The sequence below is a fragment of the Convolutriloba macropyga genome, chromosome 7, assembly GCF_964194025.1.
Source record: "Convolutriloba macropyga chromosome 7, txConMacr16.3, whole genome shotgun sequence".
NCBI classification, from domain to species: Eukaryota; Metazoa; Xenacoelomorpha; order Acoela; family Convolutidae; genus Convolutriloba; species Convolutriloba macropyga.
In genome coordinates, this window is record NC_134474.1 from 15434888 (window position 1) to 15455803 (window position 20916).

General features: G+C 35.8%; 3 protein-coding genes across 4 annotated transcripts in view; 1 reads left to right on the forward strand and 2 right to left on the reverse strand.

Moving 5' to 3' along the window:
- LOC142342638 (DNA-directed RNA polymerases I, II, and III subunit RPABC3-like) overlaps window positions 1-4055 on the reverse strand; it is a 569350-nt gene extending 565295 nt beyond the window's left edge. Inside the window, exon 1 of the mRNA XM_075394071.1 lies at window positions 4044-4055. The gene's annotated coding sequence lies outside the window, so the exon portion shown is untranslated. The remainder of the gene's footprint in view (window positions 1-4043) is intronic.
- LOC142342115 (solute carrier family 22 member 15-like) lies at window positions 275-2504 on the forward strand. The gene is made up of 2 exons (XM_075393308.1): window positions 275-488; window positions 935-2504. The coding sequence occupies exons 1-2, from the start codon at window positions 370-372 to the stop codon at window positions 2400-2402; spliced, it is 1587 nt and encodes a 528-aa protein (XP_075249423.1). The 5' UTR covers window positions 275-369; the 3' UTR covers window positions 2403-2504.
- Window positions 4056-8863: 4808 nt separating the features above from the next.
- Window positions 8864-20337, reverse strand: LOC142342116 (uncharacterized). 2 transcript variants are annotated; one of them, XM_075393309.1, is made up of 2 exons: window positions 19011-20337; window positions 8864-9329 (listed from the first exon to the last, which is right to left on the reverse strand). In XM_075393309.1, exons 1-2 carry the CDS (start codon window positions 20324-20326, stop codon window positions 9056-9058), a joined length of 1590 nt encoding a protein of 529 aa, XP_075249424.1. In that variant the 5' UTR covers window positions 20327-20337; the 3' UTR covers window positions 8864-9055. The 2 variants fall into 2 exon arrangements, with proteins under 2 accessions (XP_075249424.1, XP_075249425.1); XM_075393310.1 differs by lacking the exon at window positions 8864-9329 and adding an exon at window positions 17493-17602.
- Between the last annotated feature and the right edge of the window lie 579 nt (window positions 20338-20916).

Genomic DNA, 20916 nt, shown 5'->3' on the forward strand with positions numbered 1-20916 from the left:
AAGAGCAAAATATGTTCATTTTTTCATCAAAAATCAATCTTCCCAAGATTGACCCCGTTGATGTCTTCATAGCATTTATATAAATACTGCAGGAATTGGAGTCAAAGTTCTTCCTAGTAGCATTTGATTGCAAAACAATAAAATGCTCTGAAATTAACATATAGTTAACTAGAAATATCAAACGTCAAAATATCACACCGAACGCGGATTTACAATTACCATTGACTTATGTGACATTCTAACTTCATTTTACCTTCAGTTAAAACAGGTAACCAGCATTTAGATCGAACTCTTAAGACAACTTCGCCAACTTTTTGTTTCTCGAATTGACTTCAAGCCGATAACGTTGTTCTCTAGAACGTCTGAAGAATGGATATCGACAAAGCTTTGGATCTTGCTGGCACTTTTGGACTTGCTCAGATATTATTGGTTCTTTTCGCGGGATTCGTTTCAGCTTACAATGGATGGCAGGCTTACATTGCAGGGATGTGATTTCTTTTCCCCTCATACAAACATATAATGGTTAAGTTCATTACCTGTCGTGAACTATTAATCCTGACCGTTTTCTTTTTTTTTGCAATTTAGTTACTCAACATTTTATTCATTTGCAATATAGATGGGTAATTTTTAGTATGCTCCATACAGATCACACTGTCTTTTTCATTTGAACAGATCACACCGTCTATGATAGCAGACTATTGAAAATTTGAAACAATAATATTTCACAGTAACTTCATTTTTGAAAAAATCAGCTATTGATGTTTAGAGAAACTAACTTTTTACAGCATCCAGAATTTTGAATTTTTTGCAAATTTTAAACGTCACGTGACGTGTATCAAACTTAGAAAACTACAACTCAATACAAGATTCGTTTAGTCATAAGATTCACAATCATATAATAGTTTATTCAATCTGTGGAAAAGAGAAAAAAAAGTCCCCCTGCAGTATTCGTGGCACTTGACATCAACTTCGTCTGCACCAATGGTCAAATCAGTGCAAATTCCTCCGATGAGTTGATCCCAAATTCGTCATTTGTAGATAAATGCGACCCCGACTGTGTTAACATTGAATACGAAACAAACGTTGGCTCGATATTTCGGGATTTCAACTTAGTTTGTGAAGGTCAACAAATTTTGGCATCTGTGGCAAGCTCTGCGTATTGGGTTGCGTATTTAATATCCAGCCTAACTTGCGGGTTTATAAGTGATAAATATGGTCGTAAATTGACATCATTGATGCTGGTTTTTATACTATTTGTTTCAACCGCGGCTACAACATTTGCCCCTGATATCTATACATACATAGCATTACGTTTCATGGCAGGTTTGGGTGCGATGTCCGCATATCTAGTTGTCATGATAATGACAGAAAACGTCGGAAAAGAATATTTGTCCCGACTTGCAATCACAACTCAGCTTATGTTCGTGTTGGGTCAGCTAGCGTGTGTTTTGACAGCTTATGAGTTTGAAACGTCATGGCGTATGCAATACCTGGTTATGGCCTTGCCATTACTACCCTACATGTTTGTTCACGTCTTCTTTTTACCCGAAAGCCCTCGTTGGTTACATTCCGTAGGACAATTTAACGAAGCCGAGAAGAACTTGAAATACATAGCTCGTCTGAACGGAAACTCGACAAAACCTATAAGCCTTCCGCAAAATATTTCGGAATCGACGGCGTTACTTAAAGACGAACACGAGAACTCAAATTTGAAGGAAGCTTCTAAAAAATATGGTCAAAAAACTGTGAAAACGAGTGTTTTTGACCTTTTCAGAACAATGCATAGCTGTATGTTAACGAGTGTTAATATGCTGGCATGGTTTGCGTGTAGTTTGGTCTATTATGGTTTGATGTACAATGTTAAGAGCATTGACGGAGATTTATACCTAAACTCACTTTTACTTTCAGTTACTGAAATTCCGTCTTGGTTCGCATCAAAAGCTATCGATAAATACGGTCGGAAAAAAGTGTTTTACATAACCCTATTCATCGCATCAGTTTCGTGCGCTGCGATACCATTTACAGATCCCATTTACGAAGGCCAGTTCCAAATCGCTTTTGCAATGGCTGGCAAATGTCTTGCTACCGCATGTTACAACATTCTCTTTGTTCATTGTCCGGAACAGTTTCCGACAGTTCTTCGAAGCACTGGAATTTCGCTGTGCGCAGCTGGTTCTCGAATTGCGTCGATTCTGACCCCGTTTATTATCAAACTTGATTTCGGACCCCATAAATGCGCTCCTTTTGAGATTTTTGCTGTTGCCGGATTGCTTTCGAGTTTGGCGGTATTTATGTTTGGGGTTGAGACACTAAACAAACCATTTATAACAACAGTCGAGGAGTATGAGAAGATGGCGGATCCGAAAACAAGAGATGATAACGAGGAACATGAACGAAATTAGAAGACCAATGCTTGAAGTATGAAATCCTATAGTGAAACGAAACATAAAATCAGATCTTGATAATGTTCTTGGCAAGAGATCGTTAAGATATGTACAGAATTGCTAGTTGTTTTGATATTATCAGTCAGTATTTAGTCAGGTCGCAACAAATGTCTAAAAGTATAATAAAGGCAAAGCTCAAAACGATCTTCCAAAGTTTTGTTAAGAAAATCAAGCTCTTGGAAAGCTCAATCAGTTTTAATTACAGTGAGTTACGTGGCTTTGATGAATTGACTGACAAACAAACGCATTAACCGACAACTCTGAAGCGTCTCGAAGTTTTTCAAAACAACTTCTGCAGAGTCGCGTAACATATGTGCAAGTCTTAAAATGCCAGAAGTCTGCAGCTCCAGAAGTTAAAATATCACAATTTCCAATGTAGAAAGAAGTTGATTTCCATGAACTTTCGGCATTTTCAAATTACTGAGCTGGTGGTTGCGAGTGAGGTACGGGGAGGGGCAGAACTCGAAAAGATCTGAATTGTTAAACCAGTTTCTAAGACAATAAAAAAGTGGATAGCTTTTAAAAATCGATAGGTTGTTTGGCTACGTTTCAATGGGTCGTTTCAGCATTTATATGCGATTAAAATTGAGAACTATCTGTGTAGGCTTAGTCAAGGAGATTTATTTTAACGGGTTAAAATTTTTTGAAGGTGATGGTATTGGAAAGTTTTTGCTCACGCATAATTTCAACTTTGTAACTTCGAAAAATTTTTAAAATAATTTCTACATATTTAGAAGTATAATTTTTGAAGATATAGTCGTCTGGCTCACAATATTTTTAAAGAGCCTAAATAATCCAGAAAAATACGAAGGCATTGCTCCACTGTGCAGTAGGGCTGTAACAGTGCAACATTTTTTCACTATGAAATTATTGAGCCTCTTAACTTCGAGATGTAAATGACCAAAACAAATCCTATATAACGTTTGCTAATTATTGTTCACGGTTTTGCTGATTGTATTTTTGTTTTTATGTAAACTCGCGTCTTAACTTTTTACGTTGTTTTTGTGTGAGGCATTTTTTGCACTTGACTTTAGGAGAATATACTTGTGGTATGAACCATAACAAATTTTTCCTAAATCTTGTATTTCTTTAGTATTTGACATTTGCTGAAATTCGAAGCAGTTTTGCCAATAATTCTTTTGTATTAATTTGCTTTGGTTTTTGACTAGAATTAAAACATCTATGATTCAGATAATTCCGAATTTTTCCATTAATTGACCTTTTTTGGAATGAGGAATATCAATTTTGGTTTCCTTTATTGAGAGCACAAGGCACTAAGGGCTTCAAAGTTTTATGTTTAAAAGACCATCTTTCGTTCGCTAAAAAACTGCAATTTTGTTGAAACTGTTCAGTTTAGAGAGCTTCGCATAGCGAAAAACAACCAAAGATCTGATGAAACGCAGTCAACTTTGAAACTTTTAGGAGACTTTCATATAGTCGCAGTAGTGCGAACTGGTTTATTTAGTTCTTGCTAGAGAAAATACGACTAAAATAAGATGTTAATTGCAAAATGGTTCACAAAAAAGTGTTATAGAATACTTGGTGCTTCTGAAAAATCACATCTTCCATTTTTAGCTTTGCTTATCTTTTTTCGAAACAATTTAATAAGTTCTTCTTTCAGCGTGGTAAAAAAATATATCTCATGCGACTGCTATTTCATTTCCAATGGCGTAACGATTGCAGTAACATCATATAAAAATCATATAAAACAGATGAAAAAAATTCAGAAATTTCACTTTAAAAAGAATAAATATGCAAATATAGTCAACGTTTAGATCAACTAAAACCGATAAATTGTCAACACTTTAAACTTAGTTTATTGCACTAATGTAATGATCTAAACTAGCTGGTAGAAAAACTTCATTAAATCAAAAGAGCCACAAAAATTCGAATTTATCACAGAAATGTTCTCCTCCTGCATAATGGCTAATTTGGAATTTTTGCAGCTCAATCGATTTTGCAAGTGGGGAACAAAAACTCATTTTGTATCCAAAATTTTGTAGCTTCCAAGTTAGCTTTGTTTCTATTTTCATTGTTTGCAAATCTCTATCTGCAGCGTGCAAAAAAGACAATTGACACTCTTGAGTTCAATGTTCTAGCACATACTTTCACTGTAGGAGGCTATTTTAAACAACTTTACAATGACGTCAAAAACTTTTTAATCAAAAATGATCAGCAAATTTTTAAAATCGTCGATACAATTTTCAAAAAAAATGATTAAACAAAGAAAGCAACAAGCAGGCGATAATTTTTTTTTGTCAGACGAGTTTGGTACCAATATGAAAATAATCGATAAATTCCTTTAAGTTGTTTTAATCAACCACTTGCTGGAAAAAGAAGCAAATATAAAGGACGTACGCCTGGAGTTTCAACACAAAAGAAACAAAATTTTTTATTGACTTGTACAAACGAAAGGTATGCTCTATATGGCAGTCTTTCTTCATCAACGCGGTTGACTCAGTGAACTTCAGTTGAACAAAACTTCATTTGGAAGCTTCAATTTAGGCATAATTCTTTATTTTCAGCAGTCATAGATCTCCAAGCTCAGTTCAAATAAAACGTTACTATTGACGAAACGGGATAAAAAGCGTGAAAACCGTTTAACAGCAACGCAACAGAAACAGTTTACAAATAAATCAAGACAATATTTGTAAAGTTTCCACTGACTCTGCCAACAGAATTGATGAATACAATTCCTACAAGAAATTAAAATAAGCAAGTCTCCAGAGGTCACAAAGTAAAATAATTGTTCAGAATCAGTTCCGATTGTAAATTCTGCTAACAGAAAAACCAAGTGTTTGAGATAATACAAATCTTCATAAAATATTTTGAAATTAGAGCTTTTTAAAATTTTAATGGAAAAAAAAACATTTGAGTATATAGTTCCTTCCCCCCACAAGTGGGTCGGAACAAAAAACCGGAGGAACATTGGGAGTTAATGTCAGAACTGAAGAGGGGAAAAGAGTAGTCCAGATATGTTTTTAAGCTCAGAAGTGTTTTTCCACAATACATAGGAGGGTTTGATATAATTGAAAAAGCTACCATGAGATTTTATATTAACAGTTTTTAAAAGTTCTTTTCAAATCTCATATTTGAGGTCTTTGCTTAATTTGTGATTATTTGTGCTTATTATGAAACTTTCACCTACCCATTGAAATCAAATTTTCAAAATTATTGAAACGAAGCTGCAAAAATTTTATAAAGAATGTCTGTTTTCCTACGTGGATTTTTCGAATCGGAAATCTACAGTGAAAGTTACATTCTAAACAAATTCTTCCAACGACAAAAGTTTTTAATACTTAAGCAGCGTACTTATCATAAAATGACCTTTCCAACTACTTCTAGTTTGATTTTAAAAGGTACTGTACAATAAATTGCTTTCGTTTTTATTCCAAACGTAACTAATAATAAACCTGTAAAACTTTATCCAGATTTTGGATCTTTATCGAGCTGAATTGTTGCAATTTTAGAGCTGAAACAATTGTCTACGAGCTTAGTTTTTGTAGATCGTTCTGAATTGGAGTAAGAGAATGGATAAAATTGGCGTTAAATTTCTTATCCGCCCTTTTATATTAACAACTTTTTAAAAATAAAGAAACAACTCAACTTGACGTAGAATGAACATGAAATGGATTGAGAACGCTATTCTAGAAAACTCTGATCATAAACATTGAATAGAGAGCAAAAAAAATCAAGATCAAAATGCCGCATGTGAACAAAAAACAGCCAGCGAGAAAGCGAAGTTTTGTTCAAGTACCGTTTTCTCACTCTACTTTCAAATACGAGTTAAACAATTTTACGCCTCGAAACCACTCGCTTTTTCACTCCACTTCCTGTTTCGGAGTGACCAAAATCACTAATCCAATTTGACTTCAAAAATCGCCGAAATGTGTGAACAGATCTTTAAAAGACAGCGCCCCAATACAATTCAAATTATTTGAACTTTAAAAAAAACAAGAGGAGGTAAATGATAGCCCCAGCTATCGCTTTGCGGCCATTAAAAAAGTTTTTAAAACTTTCTTGTCTATCACCATTTCTATTTGAAAAAAAAAACAAAATTATTTTACATTAACTAAAAATCAGAACAGAAGTAGGCGGAAAAATTATTTCATAAGTATGCGCCGTACATTTATATTTGAGCAATAATATTTAAAGCAATAACGCAGCAAGATGTCTCCAGGCCAACAGCTTAAAATAGTCCCCAAAAATTTTTCTTTGATGCAAAATGGATGATTGGGTGCACACGCCCTCTTGCGAAAAAGTGGCAGAATTATATTTATTGATTTAACCCGAAATTAATCCCAACTTTAATAGCTTTGAGATCAAATGGGTAACAACTAAATATCAGGAAATGCACTTCTGCAGTTCAAATGAAATTACGATAAGATTTTCATGAACGTTAATTTAAATTTGTAGAAAAACTTAAAATTCACATCGATGAACTCGTATACATACCCATCTAACGTCGGGCGAATGCTCTCAAACGATCAGCAAGCGGTTTCCCACTGTGGTAGCCAGATGTGGCTAAGGGATGCTAGCATTGTGGTGAGGGGGTGTGGTACGGCTCAAACATTGAGGGGGTAAGGGTTGTGGGATAACTCGACGAGTGCCCGCCTAAAAGTAAGGTTGGAGGAGGGTTTTCAGGTGTTCGGGGGAGGCGGGTGTTTGGGAGGGTGACTGAGGTCAAACTTTTAAGTCTAAGAATTGCTCTTCACACCCCAAAATTGTGTCCTCAAAACAATTTCAATTAATCCCATATATAGAGACTTGCAAGGCGTAAGGCTCTAAGAGAGCTGCTCGGCCACTTAATGCCCTCCGAATGCTACATGTTTATCGCGTTTTTGAGGACGAAAAGTCAAATGGGTCAGACGGAAAAATCGCATAAGAAAAGAACACAGGACTAAAATAATTGCTGCAAACTACGTATCATATTGATTATACTGTTCACAACTCTTTGGAGACATTTTGAATCTAATTTTTTTAGGCGAAGAGAGAAAAACAAAACGTGACCCAACATCTAATTAAATTGTCAATGAGGCAACAAATTTGACTGGATAATAATACCTGAAAACGACTATTGAGATTTGTACATGGATTTCAGCCATCTTGCCCAAAACATAAATTAACACCCATCTCATAAAGAATACATCTAAAATCAGTCTTCGTTTTCAAGCCGTTAACAACGAAGCCAAATTCTCAATAAAGAAGTCCAGTAATGAGAACAAACTTTTCAAAATTTTTGGGTTTGAATTATACACTCCAGTTACCAAATAAATTGGTCTGTGATGTCCTTAACAACTCAGAAAAAATCAGAATGAAAATGTGGCAGACATATGGCTCCCATATTTCATCATAGCCGATTAGTCGCGGACGCAATGCAGTTAAGTGACTGGCGAAGAGTTGGCTTCAAGCTAGATCAGGCTTAGGGAGCCTTATCTTCAACGGCTAGGGGCGCAAAGCGAGGCCAAGACAAAAGTGGGAAACGAGAACAAAAGTGGGAGGAGGGTATCCAAACTACCCAAAATTAACCTCTACACAATAATTTAGGGCTACGCCGCTCAATTCTATTGGCGGGGGGTGGAACGGGATGGTGTGTGAAATTGGAAGGGTCTGAAATTCTAAACTAGAACTCCCCTTCACACCATGAACTTGTCTCTTTAGGGTTTTGGTGAATCACATACCTCCAATACTGAGACCAATAAAGCTATGAGAACTGCTTAGCGACTTATACCGTCCCATTTTATCAGTTTATCTCGTTTCTCAGGACAAAGTCGAAAAAATTCTTCAATCAGACAACCTGGTGGTACTAAAAATCGCTAGTACTACAATAGTACTACAAAGACCGATAGTACTACAAAATTAAGCAGCTCGTTTGAGAGCAATTAAAAACGGGGGAAAGACGATGTTCCTGTGAAGTAGGATAAATACCAGTCGTTTCTTCATCGCGAATACAGGGTGTAAACTATTGTGGTATACTTTTTCCAGTTTGATTTCAAATAACAACCTGAAGCATGATCACCACTCCTTAATACGAGATCGGTCAGACGTTTGCAAAACGCGAACATTATTGCATAGTCTTAATATTTCCTCGAACATGACGTCTCACGGTGAAAGTGAAGTTTTTTTTCCAATTATAATTTTTCCAATTTCCAAATTTGGATAGTCCTAAAGTACACTCGTTTTATTTGAGAATCAAAGAATAAATTCAGAAGCGTTAATTCGTAAAATGATCATAATACAATTAGTAAAAGTGGCAAAATTTTATCAATATTCATCAAAACACAAATATTTCACAAATTAAGACAAAGAAAATACTAAAATATTATTCGTTAGATAATGATTCAAATAGTTTAATGGGTTGATAAAAGCTAAAACCAAAACAAAAACCGCCAAGTTGAAATCACAAACACAAGTCACAAACAAATCAAGGATAAAATTAGTTTATTCAAAAGTTTTCATAGTTTGTTATCATAAATCCCTTTCAAAACAATATTGGACAAATTACTGAATTGTTTATCAAAAATTAAGAGATTCTTTCACTGAACGACGTAAGTTTTTGGGGCTGTTTTCTGCTTAAACTTTGTTATATCAATTACAGAGTAGAAAATATTTCACAGCCTTCGCAAACTGTTTCGAGCTTTCTTTGAACACAGGCTTGAATTGGAGCCGTTGCTTTTCTTCTTACAGAGGTCAACGTTCACATTGGCAACTTCAGCTAAAGGACTGTTTGTTGAAACAGAAGCTGGTGAATTGCGTGAAGAAGATGTGAGACTGGTCAAACTGGCTCTGAGTTTGAAAGGAGAAATGAAATTGTCTGTAGCAATAGCTTCTCGGCATGGCTCAGCTCCGTGATACGGAGAATCACACAGATTGCAAAAGTTGTATCTAAAAACATACCATTTAAAATTTTCGGTAGAATATGACGATAATCAAAAATGACAAACTTAGCCGGTAAATTGCCGGAAAATAGCCGCTGTTGAAGCGCTTGATGTACATCGGGATTTAAACAGAATAAGAAAAAGACAAATTGACCGAATTTTTTTCTGTTTTTTTTTCAGTGTCAAAAAGTGTTCTAATTTGGCGTACAGTTTCAGGTAGATTCCAAAATTATATGAAATTCAGCTTCTAAACTGAAAGCTAATAAGCTTAATACCAATGTCAGCTAACAAACACTCTAATGAACTTTGATAACTTAAAAAGACAATGACCGGGCTTTTTCGGTTTATCCCGTTTCTTTGGATTTTGACTCATTTGACATTAACCGTATTCACTAAATTACGTAATTTAGTGAAAGAATTTGAAACTTATTCAGTAGAAACAGTGAGTGAAGAAAGTCGGAAGTCAAACGTGAAAATATTGACTTATGTAAAACGAAAAACGTGATCAAAATGTATAGCGAATTTTTAAAAAAATAGGACAAGTCCTGACGTACAATTCAAAGAATTTTCATTGACTACACAAAAAAACTAGACCTAAAACGGAATATGAGTGAATTCGAAAAACCATTTAAAAAATCAGATCTAAAAAATATATTAAAAAAACAGAAAATCAATGTGAAGTCAAAATGGCGCATGTGAACATAAAACCACTAGCGAGAAATGGAAAACTAGGCCTAGCATAAGCTATGAATGAATTGGGAAAACCATTTAGAAACAAATCCAATCCAAAAAACTTTTAAAAAACAGTAAAAATCAAAGAGAAATTGCCGCATGTGAACAAAAAAACTATTAGCGAGAAAGCGAATTTTTGTTCAAACATCCTTTTCTAACTCTAGTTTAAAATTAGAGCGAAAAAATTTCAAGCCGCAGAACTGCTCGCCTTTTCGCTCCACTTCCTGTTTCGGCGTGACCAAAATCACTACTCCAATTTGAATTCAAAAACCATGAAAATGTGTTTACAGATCTTTAAAAAAAGAACAAAGAAAAAGCCCCAATACAATTCAAATGCTTTTTGAATTGTAAAAAAAGGAGAGCGCCTAAATAATAGAAAGGCTGACGGCTGCTATTAATAACATTCATAAAGGAGCATATTAATTGCAATGTATAGTGTCACCTCTTACTAAGCTAACTTCAGCATTATAAATGTTCAGCAAACTTCAGCAAAAATTCCTATTAGTTTGTGCAATGGGGCTTTTGAATAAAAAATTGTTGTCTAACAGAAAGAGGTTCTGAAACGTGCAAGAACAAACTAAATTTAGTTATTTTGTATGAGCTGATTTATCTGAGTGAGAGAGCTGAAATGGTGCCAAGCGGAGTTGAATCTACACAAAACAATGCGGCTCATTAATGTGCGTTTGCGCATAATGTTCCGACCCGAGCTCATCTACATTTTTGATATAATTGCCAACCAAATGATGACGTTCAAAAATAGATGTTTGAATTTGAAAGAATAGTTACAAACCCAACCTGCTAACTGAATTACATAAGGCCATGCCTGATTAGAGCGCTCACAAGATCTGCCATTAAAAAGACTGTGAGAAAAAAAACAAACAACAAAATAAGGAAAAACAACTAACATTTATAAGGTAAAAACTCTAAATTTAAAAGCACCTAGTAACAACGTCAAAATACAACCAGATAAGAGCTTAACTACACAAATTTACCTTTTAACAACAAACACGTGGGACTTTTCCTAAATGAGACTAGGTAACAAGTCGACAAAATGAATAAAAAATTAGGCAAAGCTCAAAAAACAGGCAAAGCTCAATTAGGCAAAGCTCAAAAATCAACATTTTTTTAAATGAGAGAAATTTTTTCAAAACATGTTATAAAAACCATTGGCTCTTAACTAAAAAAAATTCCAAATAAATTTACTAAAAAGTCCTTAAGAAACCAATAGGACATGTCTGTGGTTAGACTAAGTCAAAAATTACCAATATTCAAGCCATTAAAATCATTAGATATCTGATGTCTTTTTTTCATTTCAATTATTAATTATAATAATTCAGTTAAAATTATACTAAAGAGATTGACAATCATTGGAATCTCTATAAACGCAAATGTGCTAAAAGAAAGAAACACAACTATTGACCACTCACGAAATTGTTATGAAAACTCATATTGTCCAACAAACAAAACATCAGTTATGGCGCAATATCAATAGACAAGTTCAAATTGACAAGAACTACAAAAATTAAACAACTTAAGAAATTTTCAACAAAACCTATTTTATCAAAGCCATTAGACTCAATAGCTTTCAACGGATAACAATAAATAGGCTAACTTATGCCTCGATGGGAAGAAAATTGATATCTCTTTTTCAAAGGTCATCAATAAATCAACACAATAAGTCCTATGACTACGAAAACATCAACAAGTACAGGCAAAAATCAAAAAATCAGTAAAAAAGCGAGGACAAACTGGCGGATCCATTAAAACCATCAGCTTTTCTCTGAAAAATTTCTCTAAGATCAACTGAATCTCCCTTCTAAGCCAATGAGAACTGTCAATATTAAGATAATGTGATAAGATTTCGAAAAGAACCGAATTTATGAAATATTCAAAGACATAAATAAAAACGAAAACTCGTCGAAAAACCAATAGTTAGAAGATAAAACCGCTAACCAGATTAACCGCTAACCAGATGTTTCAGAAAAAAGAAAAGTTCACAGAAATAAGTTTGAGATCGGTAATGTTCAAAAACTTTTCTTTTCTGTCTTAACAGCCACTAGCTGTCCACCTAAACCACTAGATAGGTTCACACGTGCCCCTTAGGAAGCCTATTGCACATTTAGTCAACGAGTCCATTCGACAGGACCACAAAAATTTATTAAATCTCAAAATGAAAATCAAAGAAAACTCAGGGTCGAAGCGATAGAAAAAGTAGTGATTCCTTGAAAACAAATTATTTGTTCATTGTTCACCTTTCTCTACGATAAATATATTGATAAGAGAAAATTGACTGAATAAAAAAACAAATTTGAGATATAGTTTCTCACCCCACAAGTGGGTTCGGAACAATTAAAGAGGCATAATTGACCACGCATCACTTAAAACTTGTCAATTTAAAGAAAACTTCATTCCTCGAATTTGAAGCAAATCAAATAAACCCAACAGCAGAATAACAAGATTAAATGTCATTAGATCACCTTTTTTAAAATAAAAAATAAACAACCGACTAAACGTCGGAAGAATTGCTCTCAAACGACTACTGGTAGCTATAATCAATTACAGCCTGCTTCAGTCGGGGCGGGGGAGCCTAAATAGGACTAAGAAGTTCAATAGTGAGCTTCAAATAACCACATTAGAGGTTAACATATACCACTATTAAGATTTAAAGTGAAAGCGGCACCAGTTTCGGCGCACCTTTCATTTGACTTTTAATATTAAATTGCCGCCAATTGAGTTCAGCTGCTTGAAATTGTGATTGGGAGAAATATTTAGATCACGCGAAACGCAAAAAGTCAAGGGCGTAAAAGTCACTCGAAAAGTCAAAATGGTCAAGCGAAAATTTTGCATAAAAAAGACACTCACGTTTACAATATTTGCTTCTCTACGAGAGCAATTAATTAAGTGCTAAAACCCGGAATTTGTAGTTAACCGAAATTTATTGTCATACCGAACTTCCCCATCTTAGTACCACAGCTGAGTTGCATAATGCTTTCGAATTGCTAGTGGACTAAAGCACGACAAATAAGTGCGATAAAGATTACAATTGAAACAAGGAGGCTCGGTATTGTCCCTTCGGACAATGTCCCCGCTACTCCACATCATCGGTTCATTTTTTACAAAATGGCCTACAGATACCAAATTATCGAAACAAAAACCAGCTAGGTCTTGTCTTGGTAACGAAATCAAAAATTTGATGAGTACAGTACCCAAATAACAACAGACAGTAGTGCCCATCAAGTTTATCTCCCTCTTGATTTTCTTCTTTCTCACAACCCAAAGAAACTTAATTCTATAACTTCAAGGCCTCTTATAGGACTGGATGAGTCATAGTGATCAAAACAATTTTGTGTGTCAAGGAAACACGATGTAGAAGTCAAAGTCACGCTTGAAAACGAGTTTAAGCCAATCGAATGAACAAAGTAAACTATAGCGTGACAACTCTCTTATTACAGTCCAAAGAATTGACAACACAATAGACCTGATTATCAGCCTCATTAGAACAGCCTGATTGCCAGCAAAGCGTGAACAAAGAAAACCAAGAAATAATAGAAGATAATCGATTTTTTCTAACTTTAAAAACCACCTTTAGCAAAAGCATCAATCAGAAACTTGCCATAAAATTTTTTATAGTGCGCGACATTAGAAAGCATGCATCAACTTTATACAAAACTATTAACAGACAAGTTGACAGGAAAAAGAGAAGGACGACAGAAACGAGCAAAACTTGATAAAAAAGTAGAAATAAAGTCGTTACAAAAACGTTGGAGATGAACTGAAAATACAAAAACTCATTTAGGCCCCATTAGAGACCAAATGACACCTGTTTGTCATGACACTAAATGATAAGACAACAAAACTACAAAAACAAATCAAATTACTGAAAATTTCGTGAAAACAACTAGCGCCAAAGTCGTAAAAAACGATGCATCGGAAAACGATTGAATTAAACCTTATTAAAGAGTCAATGAAAACCAACGATTTATGAGAAACAGTTAGAGAACAACAAAAAACATACCCATTCTCTTCGTTTTCTGAGCAGCTGCTGTTTAAAAGGACTTTGAGCCGAATGACAGAAGAGTGAAACTAGCCTAGAGTAGTCAAAAAGATTTCACGCAAAATGTCGAAAAAGCGGCAAAATGGGTAAAGCGAAAAAAAAAGTTCGACAAAGTAAAAAAAACATAGCAGGACAAGTCCTGACGTACAATTCAAAGAATTTTCATTGACTAAACAGAAAACTAGACCTAGAACGGACTATGAATGGATTGGGAAAACCATTTAGAAAAAAATCCGATCCGAAAAATCGAAAAAACAGTAAAACCAAAGTGAAATTTCAGCATGTGAACAAATAACCACTAGCGAGAAAGCGAATTTTTATTCAAAACCAGTTTCTCACTCTACTTTAAAATTAGAACCAAAAAAGTTTCACGCCGCAAAACCACTCGCTTTTTCGCTCCACTTCCTGTTTCGGCGTGACCAAAATCACTACTCCAATTTGACTTCAAAAATCATGAAAATGTGTGAACAGATCTTAAAACAGCGCCCCAATACAATTCAAATTCTTTGAATTGTAAAAAATAGGAGCGCTATAATAGCCAGCTGAGAAGATGAGGGCGGCTATTAATAATTACAAATGAGGGCCAAACTAAAGGAAATCAGTCAATAAAAAGTGTCTCAGTCATAAAAGCCATTTGCTGACCTCTGGGCGAAAATGCAATTAAACAACTGCTCTGGAAATGACAGGCGCTCTGGAATGACTGGCGGGGCTCTGGAATGACAGGCGGGGCAATTAATTCAGGTGCCTAGATTGAATAATCAAAAAGAAGCGTGAAAAAGTCACTTGAGAAGCCAAAGATTATTCCACAAAAGCGCAAAAATGGTCAAGCAGAAAATTTGCTTAAAAAATACACACGTTTACAATATGAGAGCAATTAAAAAAGAAAACATAGTCAAATTTCGGCAGCATGTACAAAAAAACCTTCTCTTCAAAAGCTAAACTTTGTTACAACACTGTTTTCGTACTCCACTATAATTTTTTATTTGTGTCATCTGTCGTCAAATTAGCCACTGAATAAACAGTGTATTCCAGAAGAGCAAGTGTTGGGCAACGGCAACCCTAGAGAATTTAAAAACTGATGAACATGATTTTATTCTTTGCTTTTTCCCTTGTCTTCTCGCTGTATATCATTTTACTGTTTGTGTTTCAGTTGGCAAATTAAATTTTGACTCGAAGCTACCTGCAGCCTTGTCCACGGAGAATAACAAGGCTCATGTTGCAATTTTTGAATAATTTTCAAGCAGGAGGTCAGAATTCGATTTTATCCTTTTTGTTTCAAACTGAATACTATTGTTAACGTTTCCAAAAAAAATGGAAGGAGACAACGCCGATCAAGATAATCTACAACACGTTTGACTAAAGTGGCGCACAACCACCGATATAGATATTTGCGTCAACATGACCACCAAAATACACATGAGCCATTTCATGTAATGATTTTTGAGATTCTTCAATATTTAATTCTAAATTTCAATTGAAGGGGCAAACTGGAGATATTTTCTAGCTGAGCATGAAGTTGTTAAAATACCGAAAACCCAATCATAATATAGACATTTGCGTACTTAGTGATAACTCGATCCTGTAAAAGTCCACAAATTACCATTATCAGAACAAAAATCTTTCCACGTACCAAAAGGTACAATTTTAGGGTGCCGACAGACTGATATCTGCGCATCGGGGTGTGACCAAACAGAAAAGATACAATGGCGTCTAAAGCTCTCAGACTTTATCAGGCCTCATTATCTCTCAGACTTTATCAAAAACATGTGTGGTCAAAACTTACAGTTTAATGTAATGAGAAAATTAAGCACTAGAAGGAGGTCTGAACAACTTCGCAAAGAAAACAAACGTTGATTAATACCTCAAATGCGTCATGGTATTTTCTCAGAAATAGTCGTATCTAAAGCCGAACAGTGCGGCATTACATAGCTCTTGTTCGATTAATCTCTTGCGTCACTAATCAGTTGATACATCGGCTTACACTGCCTCGCTGATCACAAACAGCACATTTACATGTAGTCTGCTATTGTCGAGAAACATTGATTGATCAACGAGTTAGAGTGCCGCAATCAACAGGTCTGTAGGTTGAACAAAGACAGTGAACAGTCTCGCAAGCAGCTGCAACGAATCAGAATAAGCCGACAGTTCTCTGTTCTCTCACACAAGAACAATAAAACTCAATAAAATTTCATGACAGTTTTTGTATGGAGCCGCAATGCTCATATCAAAAATTGTTCTTGAAACTTTGCTATAGTACAAGTATGGAAACGGCAGCTATGAGCAAAAGGTTACAAGAAAAAAAAATCAAAAACGGAGCGCTAAACTGCCAATGATAGCCTGGCACTTAATTTAACAGGAGGATTGCTGAAACGATGCACAAGCATGGAGGCCAAATCTGAAAAACTTGAAAACTGAATGCCTACTTTCTAAAAATCGAATGTCAGTATAGTAAAGGTCCGCGAATAGTTAAAATTGCGGAGAAACTGGTTAAATAAAATGAAAAATTGACAATTTCAGTGCGCTTTCCGTTTGAATTTCAGTGGTAAAATGCTGCCAACACAAATCAGCTTATAAAATTGTAAATTCGAGGGCAAAAATAGAGAATTCATGCGTTCTGGAAGACACTCGAAAACCAGGCAAGCAAAATTTTGCAAAGAGAACGGTGCGTTGGATAAGGCAAACTCTTCATTGGGTAAAAGAATTTTGTAGGCATAAGGCGAGAAAATTCGACTGATTTTGTAAAACTGCGAAAATCAATTAGACACTTAAGAGGGTCACTTCAAAAAAAAAACACTTGACAACTAAAAAAATAGCCAACTGTTCCTACGTTTTCATTGCTTTAATCGAAACATTACAGCTACTGGGTTTTTATAAGAAAAACTGCCGAATTGATCTAAACTTAATATATAAACATGCATAAAACATCAAAGAAAAAGTTGACTTTTGACTGCATTTTGTAAATCAATTTCTGGTAATTACGAACAATAGGGGCAATTCACTACTTTATATGGTTGGTTAAGTAGATTTTCATGTGCCGTTCATAAGAAGTGCTCTAATTGTTCAAACTAAGTTATCTAACAATGTTTACGAAAACTTCTTTTGCCGAATATCCCAATCCCCTAACGACACACAACTAAAATAACGGCTTGAAACTTAGCTTGAGAGAACAAAATTTTTGGAAAGCGTGAAAAGGCAAATATTTTTTTATTTTAGTTTCAGTATAAAAGAAGATTACAAAATTCACTTAAACTCTTACAATCCAAGACAAATTTGCATTTGAGGGCTCTTTCTTCTTAAAACGTGCTGACACATTTTTGAGATAAATTCGAGCGAACTAATTCAAAGATCAATTTCTTTAGCTTTAAAATTAAAAAGCAGGACTCACGGAAAAAAAGGTGCATACAATAGTCAGTGGGCAATTTCGAGAACTTGAGAACGTTTTTGCTATCATGGTCTTCAATCAGATTTTTTTTCAGTTGGGTTTGCAGTGAAATCTAAATACAATAAGTATACCGTTTTAAAAAAATCGATTTCTATGACACCTTTTAAAATATTGAAAATTATTTTAATTTTAGTCCGCATTTCCTGATGTTCTTTGCGATATTAAAATTTGATGACGTTACTAAGGATTGTGTTTCTAATGTTCAAAACATTAAAGATTTCATTATGCTGCTACTGGCTTCGATGATTCACAACTTTTCCAAAGCCATTAATTGCTCTAGCTTTGCTGCCCCGGAATCGCTTTGCTTTTTGCAGTTCATAATATTGACAGTCTGGGGAGTTAATAATTTTCTACCTGTTGCCATAACACCACTAGGAAAAATCCTGAACTAGCTTGAGTATTTCTTTCAGCTTAGAAGGCTAAAGGAAGACGCTAAATTTCTCTTCTGCCGATTAGTTCCAATGATTTTAAGGTAAAACAAAATATTTGTTTTAGTGACTTCGACACTGGGTAACCATTTTGGTCTTCGCATACTTACTGGTATCAAATCTGTTTGCCAGGCTAATTTTGAGATTCTTGAATAGAACTTGTTAAACATAAGCGACTAGCGTCTGGCCAATCGCTCGCAAGCGACGGGACGGCCGAAATGTTTGCTTCGTAGTACCCAGCTGGGGCTTGGGGATGATAGCATTGGGGTTTTTTTTTGGGGGGGGGGGATTATGCGATGGGGTGGGGTGAGGTTGTGCAAGAGCTGGACGAGAGGGTTCCAAATCGCCAGCTTGGAGGAGAGTGGACAGGAGTTTCAGTGGGTGGGTGGGCGTTGAGGGTGGGGTGGTGGTGGGGGGTCAAACTGGAGGGGGGGGGGGGTCAGACTAAGAACCGCCCCCTCACACACCGCCCCCATGAAATATTCTCCTCAAAAAAGTTTCGATGAATTGGATACTTAGAGACTAGTAAGGCGCAAGACTCTAAGAGGGCTATTCGGCCACTTAATGCCCTCCGAGCGCTAGCTGTTTTTCGTTTTGGAGGACGAAACGTGAAAAGGGTCAGACGAAAAATCGGTCAAGCGAAGAATCGCATTAAAAAGGCCCCAGGACTAATATAATTGCTACAAACTTCGTTTGAGAGCAATTAAAAGACATTTCGTCAAACTTTTATCAGGAGACAAAACTCTCAAATTACTTTCAATTTGCGGTTAGACTTTATAAGAGAAAGTCAGAGACATTTTTGTAGTTGATACTTATTATTGTGATGAGTAAGAGGCGTAGTTTTACTTTTACTCATATAAAGTTCTGTAATTTTGCAAATGCCAAACAAAAAAACATCAGAAAATTGTAGGCTGGTATATCAAAAAACTGTTCAATCAAACAAGTATTAGAAATGTGCTGGAGTATTAGCCCCATAGTATGACTTTTCGCAACTAATTGTTTGCCGCACCCAATTGAAATGCTTGAACGAACCTGCACATTTCGTTGTGACATTGACCTTCCTCCCTCACCGCTGTCACAATAGCCCGACCACAACACGAGGGACATTTCACAATTTTATCCTCCCTCGATTTGCGCAAATCAACTCTACGGGAAAAAACATTGTCAGCATAATAACCTCCATCACAATTGATTTGCATCTGCTGATCATCAGATGATTTTTGACAATTAAGCATTCCATCCGATAACTGCTTGTTGGTTCCCAAAATAGATTCGGAAGTTGGTCTTAAATTAGTATCCGAAAGTCTGCCATCATTGCTCCGTCTTGCATTCGATTCCGGTAAACTTCGCAAAGAGCTTGTACTGCGTTTTCTTTCGCTATTATGGAAGAACCCAATTTTACATTCAAAAGGCGAAAAATTTTCCATTTCATCTTGAGACACTGACGCACTGAGCTGTAACAATCGGAGTTTCTGACGCCTGAAGTGCAATGTCTTCCGAGATTCCAACTCATAACTTACTGCAGAATTCCAGTTCCGACTAACAAGCGAGAAACAGAACAAGTCATCGTTCGTTAGGAACTTTAAAAGAAACGGTTCCATGTCTCGGCAGGAGAATTCGGTTACAAAATCTACAAAAGGTTCACCAGTCTTGGATTTGAAAAGGCCAACTAATTTTCCATTAGCAGATTTCAGGTCTTCATCAATGATATTATTTACGAGCGTTTGTTGACCTTTCTTTTTGGGAGAATTGGCAAGCGGAAGTCTGAACAGTGCGTTTGTTTTCTCACAGAATTTATTAAATGACGTCTGTTTTGGAAAAACCATGCCAGGCTGACCAGGCAGTATTGACGTTGGAAGCGGGCATGCTTGAGCTTCTGATGTCGGTGGTTTGAACAGAACCCGCTTTATTTGCTTAGTGCTTTCGAAGGGTGTGCTTTGACATAAAGCCTCTGGACTTGTAGCATTACTACTGGTGGCAGACACCGCACTTAACCCGGTTCCAAGATTTGGCTTCTTTTCAACAGGTGACATTTTTGGGGACAACCGGCTAACGGACGCCCATAAGTGCTGCAATGCACTTTTGCCTCCACTTCTTAGCGGACTTTTACCGGTTAAAATAAAATCAGAGTTTTCGAACTTTGACGGCGTTTTATTGATGAATTCATATTTTCTTTTCGATTCGTTTGATATGAAGCTTTCCGAAAGTCGCTCTGTTAATGATTCTTGAGAAAAGGTACTGCTTTGTGTGTTGTATCCACTGTCGTTGCTATTCTGACTTAAAAGTGACATTTTGTTCGACGGACTGGATTTCAATCGCGCTGTTTTAGACTCCTGCTCGAGATCCATAGTCTGCAAATATATCTGAAATGAACCACTGTCAGTGTGGTATCAAAACAAAAGATTGTTGTCAGAAATTCTTAACGTCGCCACTAATTTGAAGATTGCCCCTCATGTAACTCTAGTACCCGGCTGACATTATTCTAACTAACCACGCTTGTGAATATAATCAAAGTAACACTTAAAAGTTTCGACAAACAAGTGCTCATATCAAAAAGTCTAATGCACGAAAGCCTCAGTTCAGAAATCTACAAAAAACTAAACAAATAAGAGCGCATGCGTGATCAAATGAATGGATTTGAGGTTCTGAGGATCTAGTGAAACGGATGCAAGACTGGGTTAAGCACAGAAAACAATTTTGCCTCGGACGCCTAAATTGGTGTTTAAATAAATTTAGCTAATTATCAACTAAAATGATTAAAAATTCAGTGGTTATCTCCGCACTTAGTTTCTCCTTCGCAATAGCTGCAAGTGAAAAAGTACAGAAGCACAGGTTGATCGCCAACATATAGTTGGATAAATTACTTACTTTGTGGTTTAAGAACATATAATTTAAACAATAAGGCTCGCATGATGCTGTTCCCATATTCGTATAATTT

Coding starts and splice junctions, on each gene's coding strand:
- LOC142342115 (XM_075393308.1), top strand. CDS start 370: ATGGATATCGACAAAGCTTTGGATCTTGCTGGCACTTTTGGACTTGCT. Junction 489..934: donor CAGGCTTACATTGCAGGGAT/GTGATTTCTTTT, acceptor GAGAAAAAAAAG/TCCCCCTGCAGTATTCGTGG.
- LOC142342116 (XM_075393309.1), bottom strand. CDS start 20,326: ATGGATCTCGAGCAGGAGTCTAAAACAGCGCGATTGAAATCCAGTCCG. Junction 9,330..19,010: donor TGTCACAACGAAATGTGCAG/GTTCGTTCAAGC, acceptor GTATGTTTTTAG/ATACAACTTTTGCAATCTGT.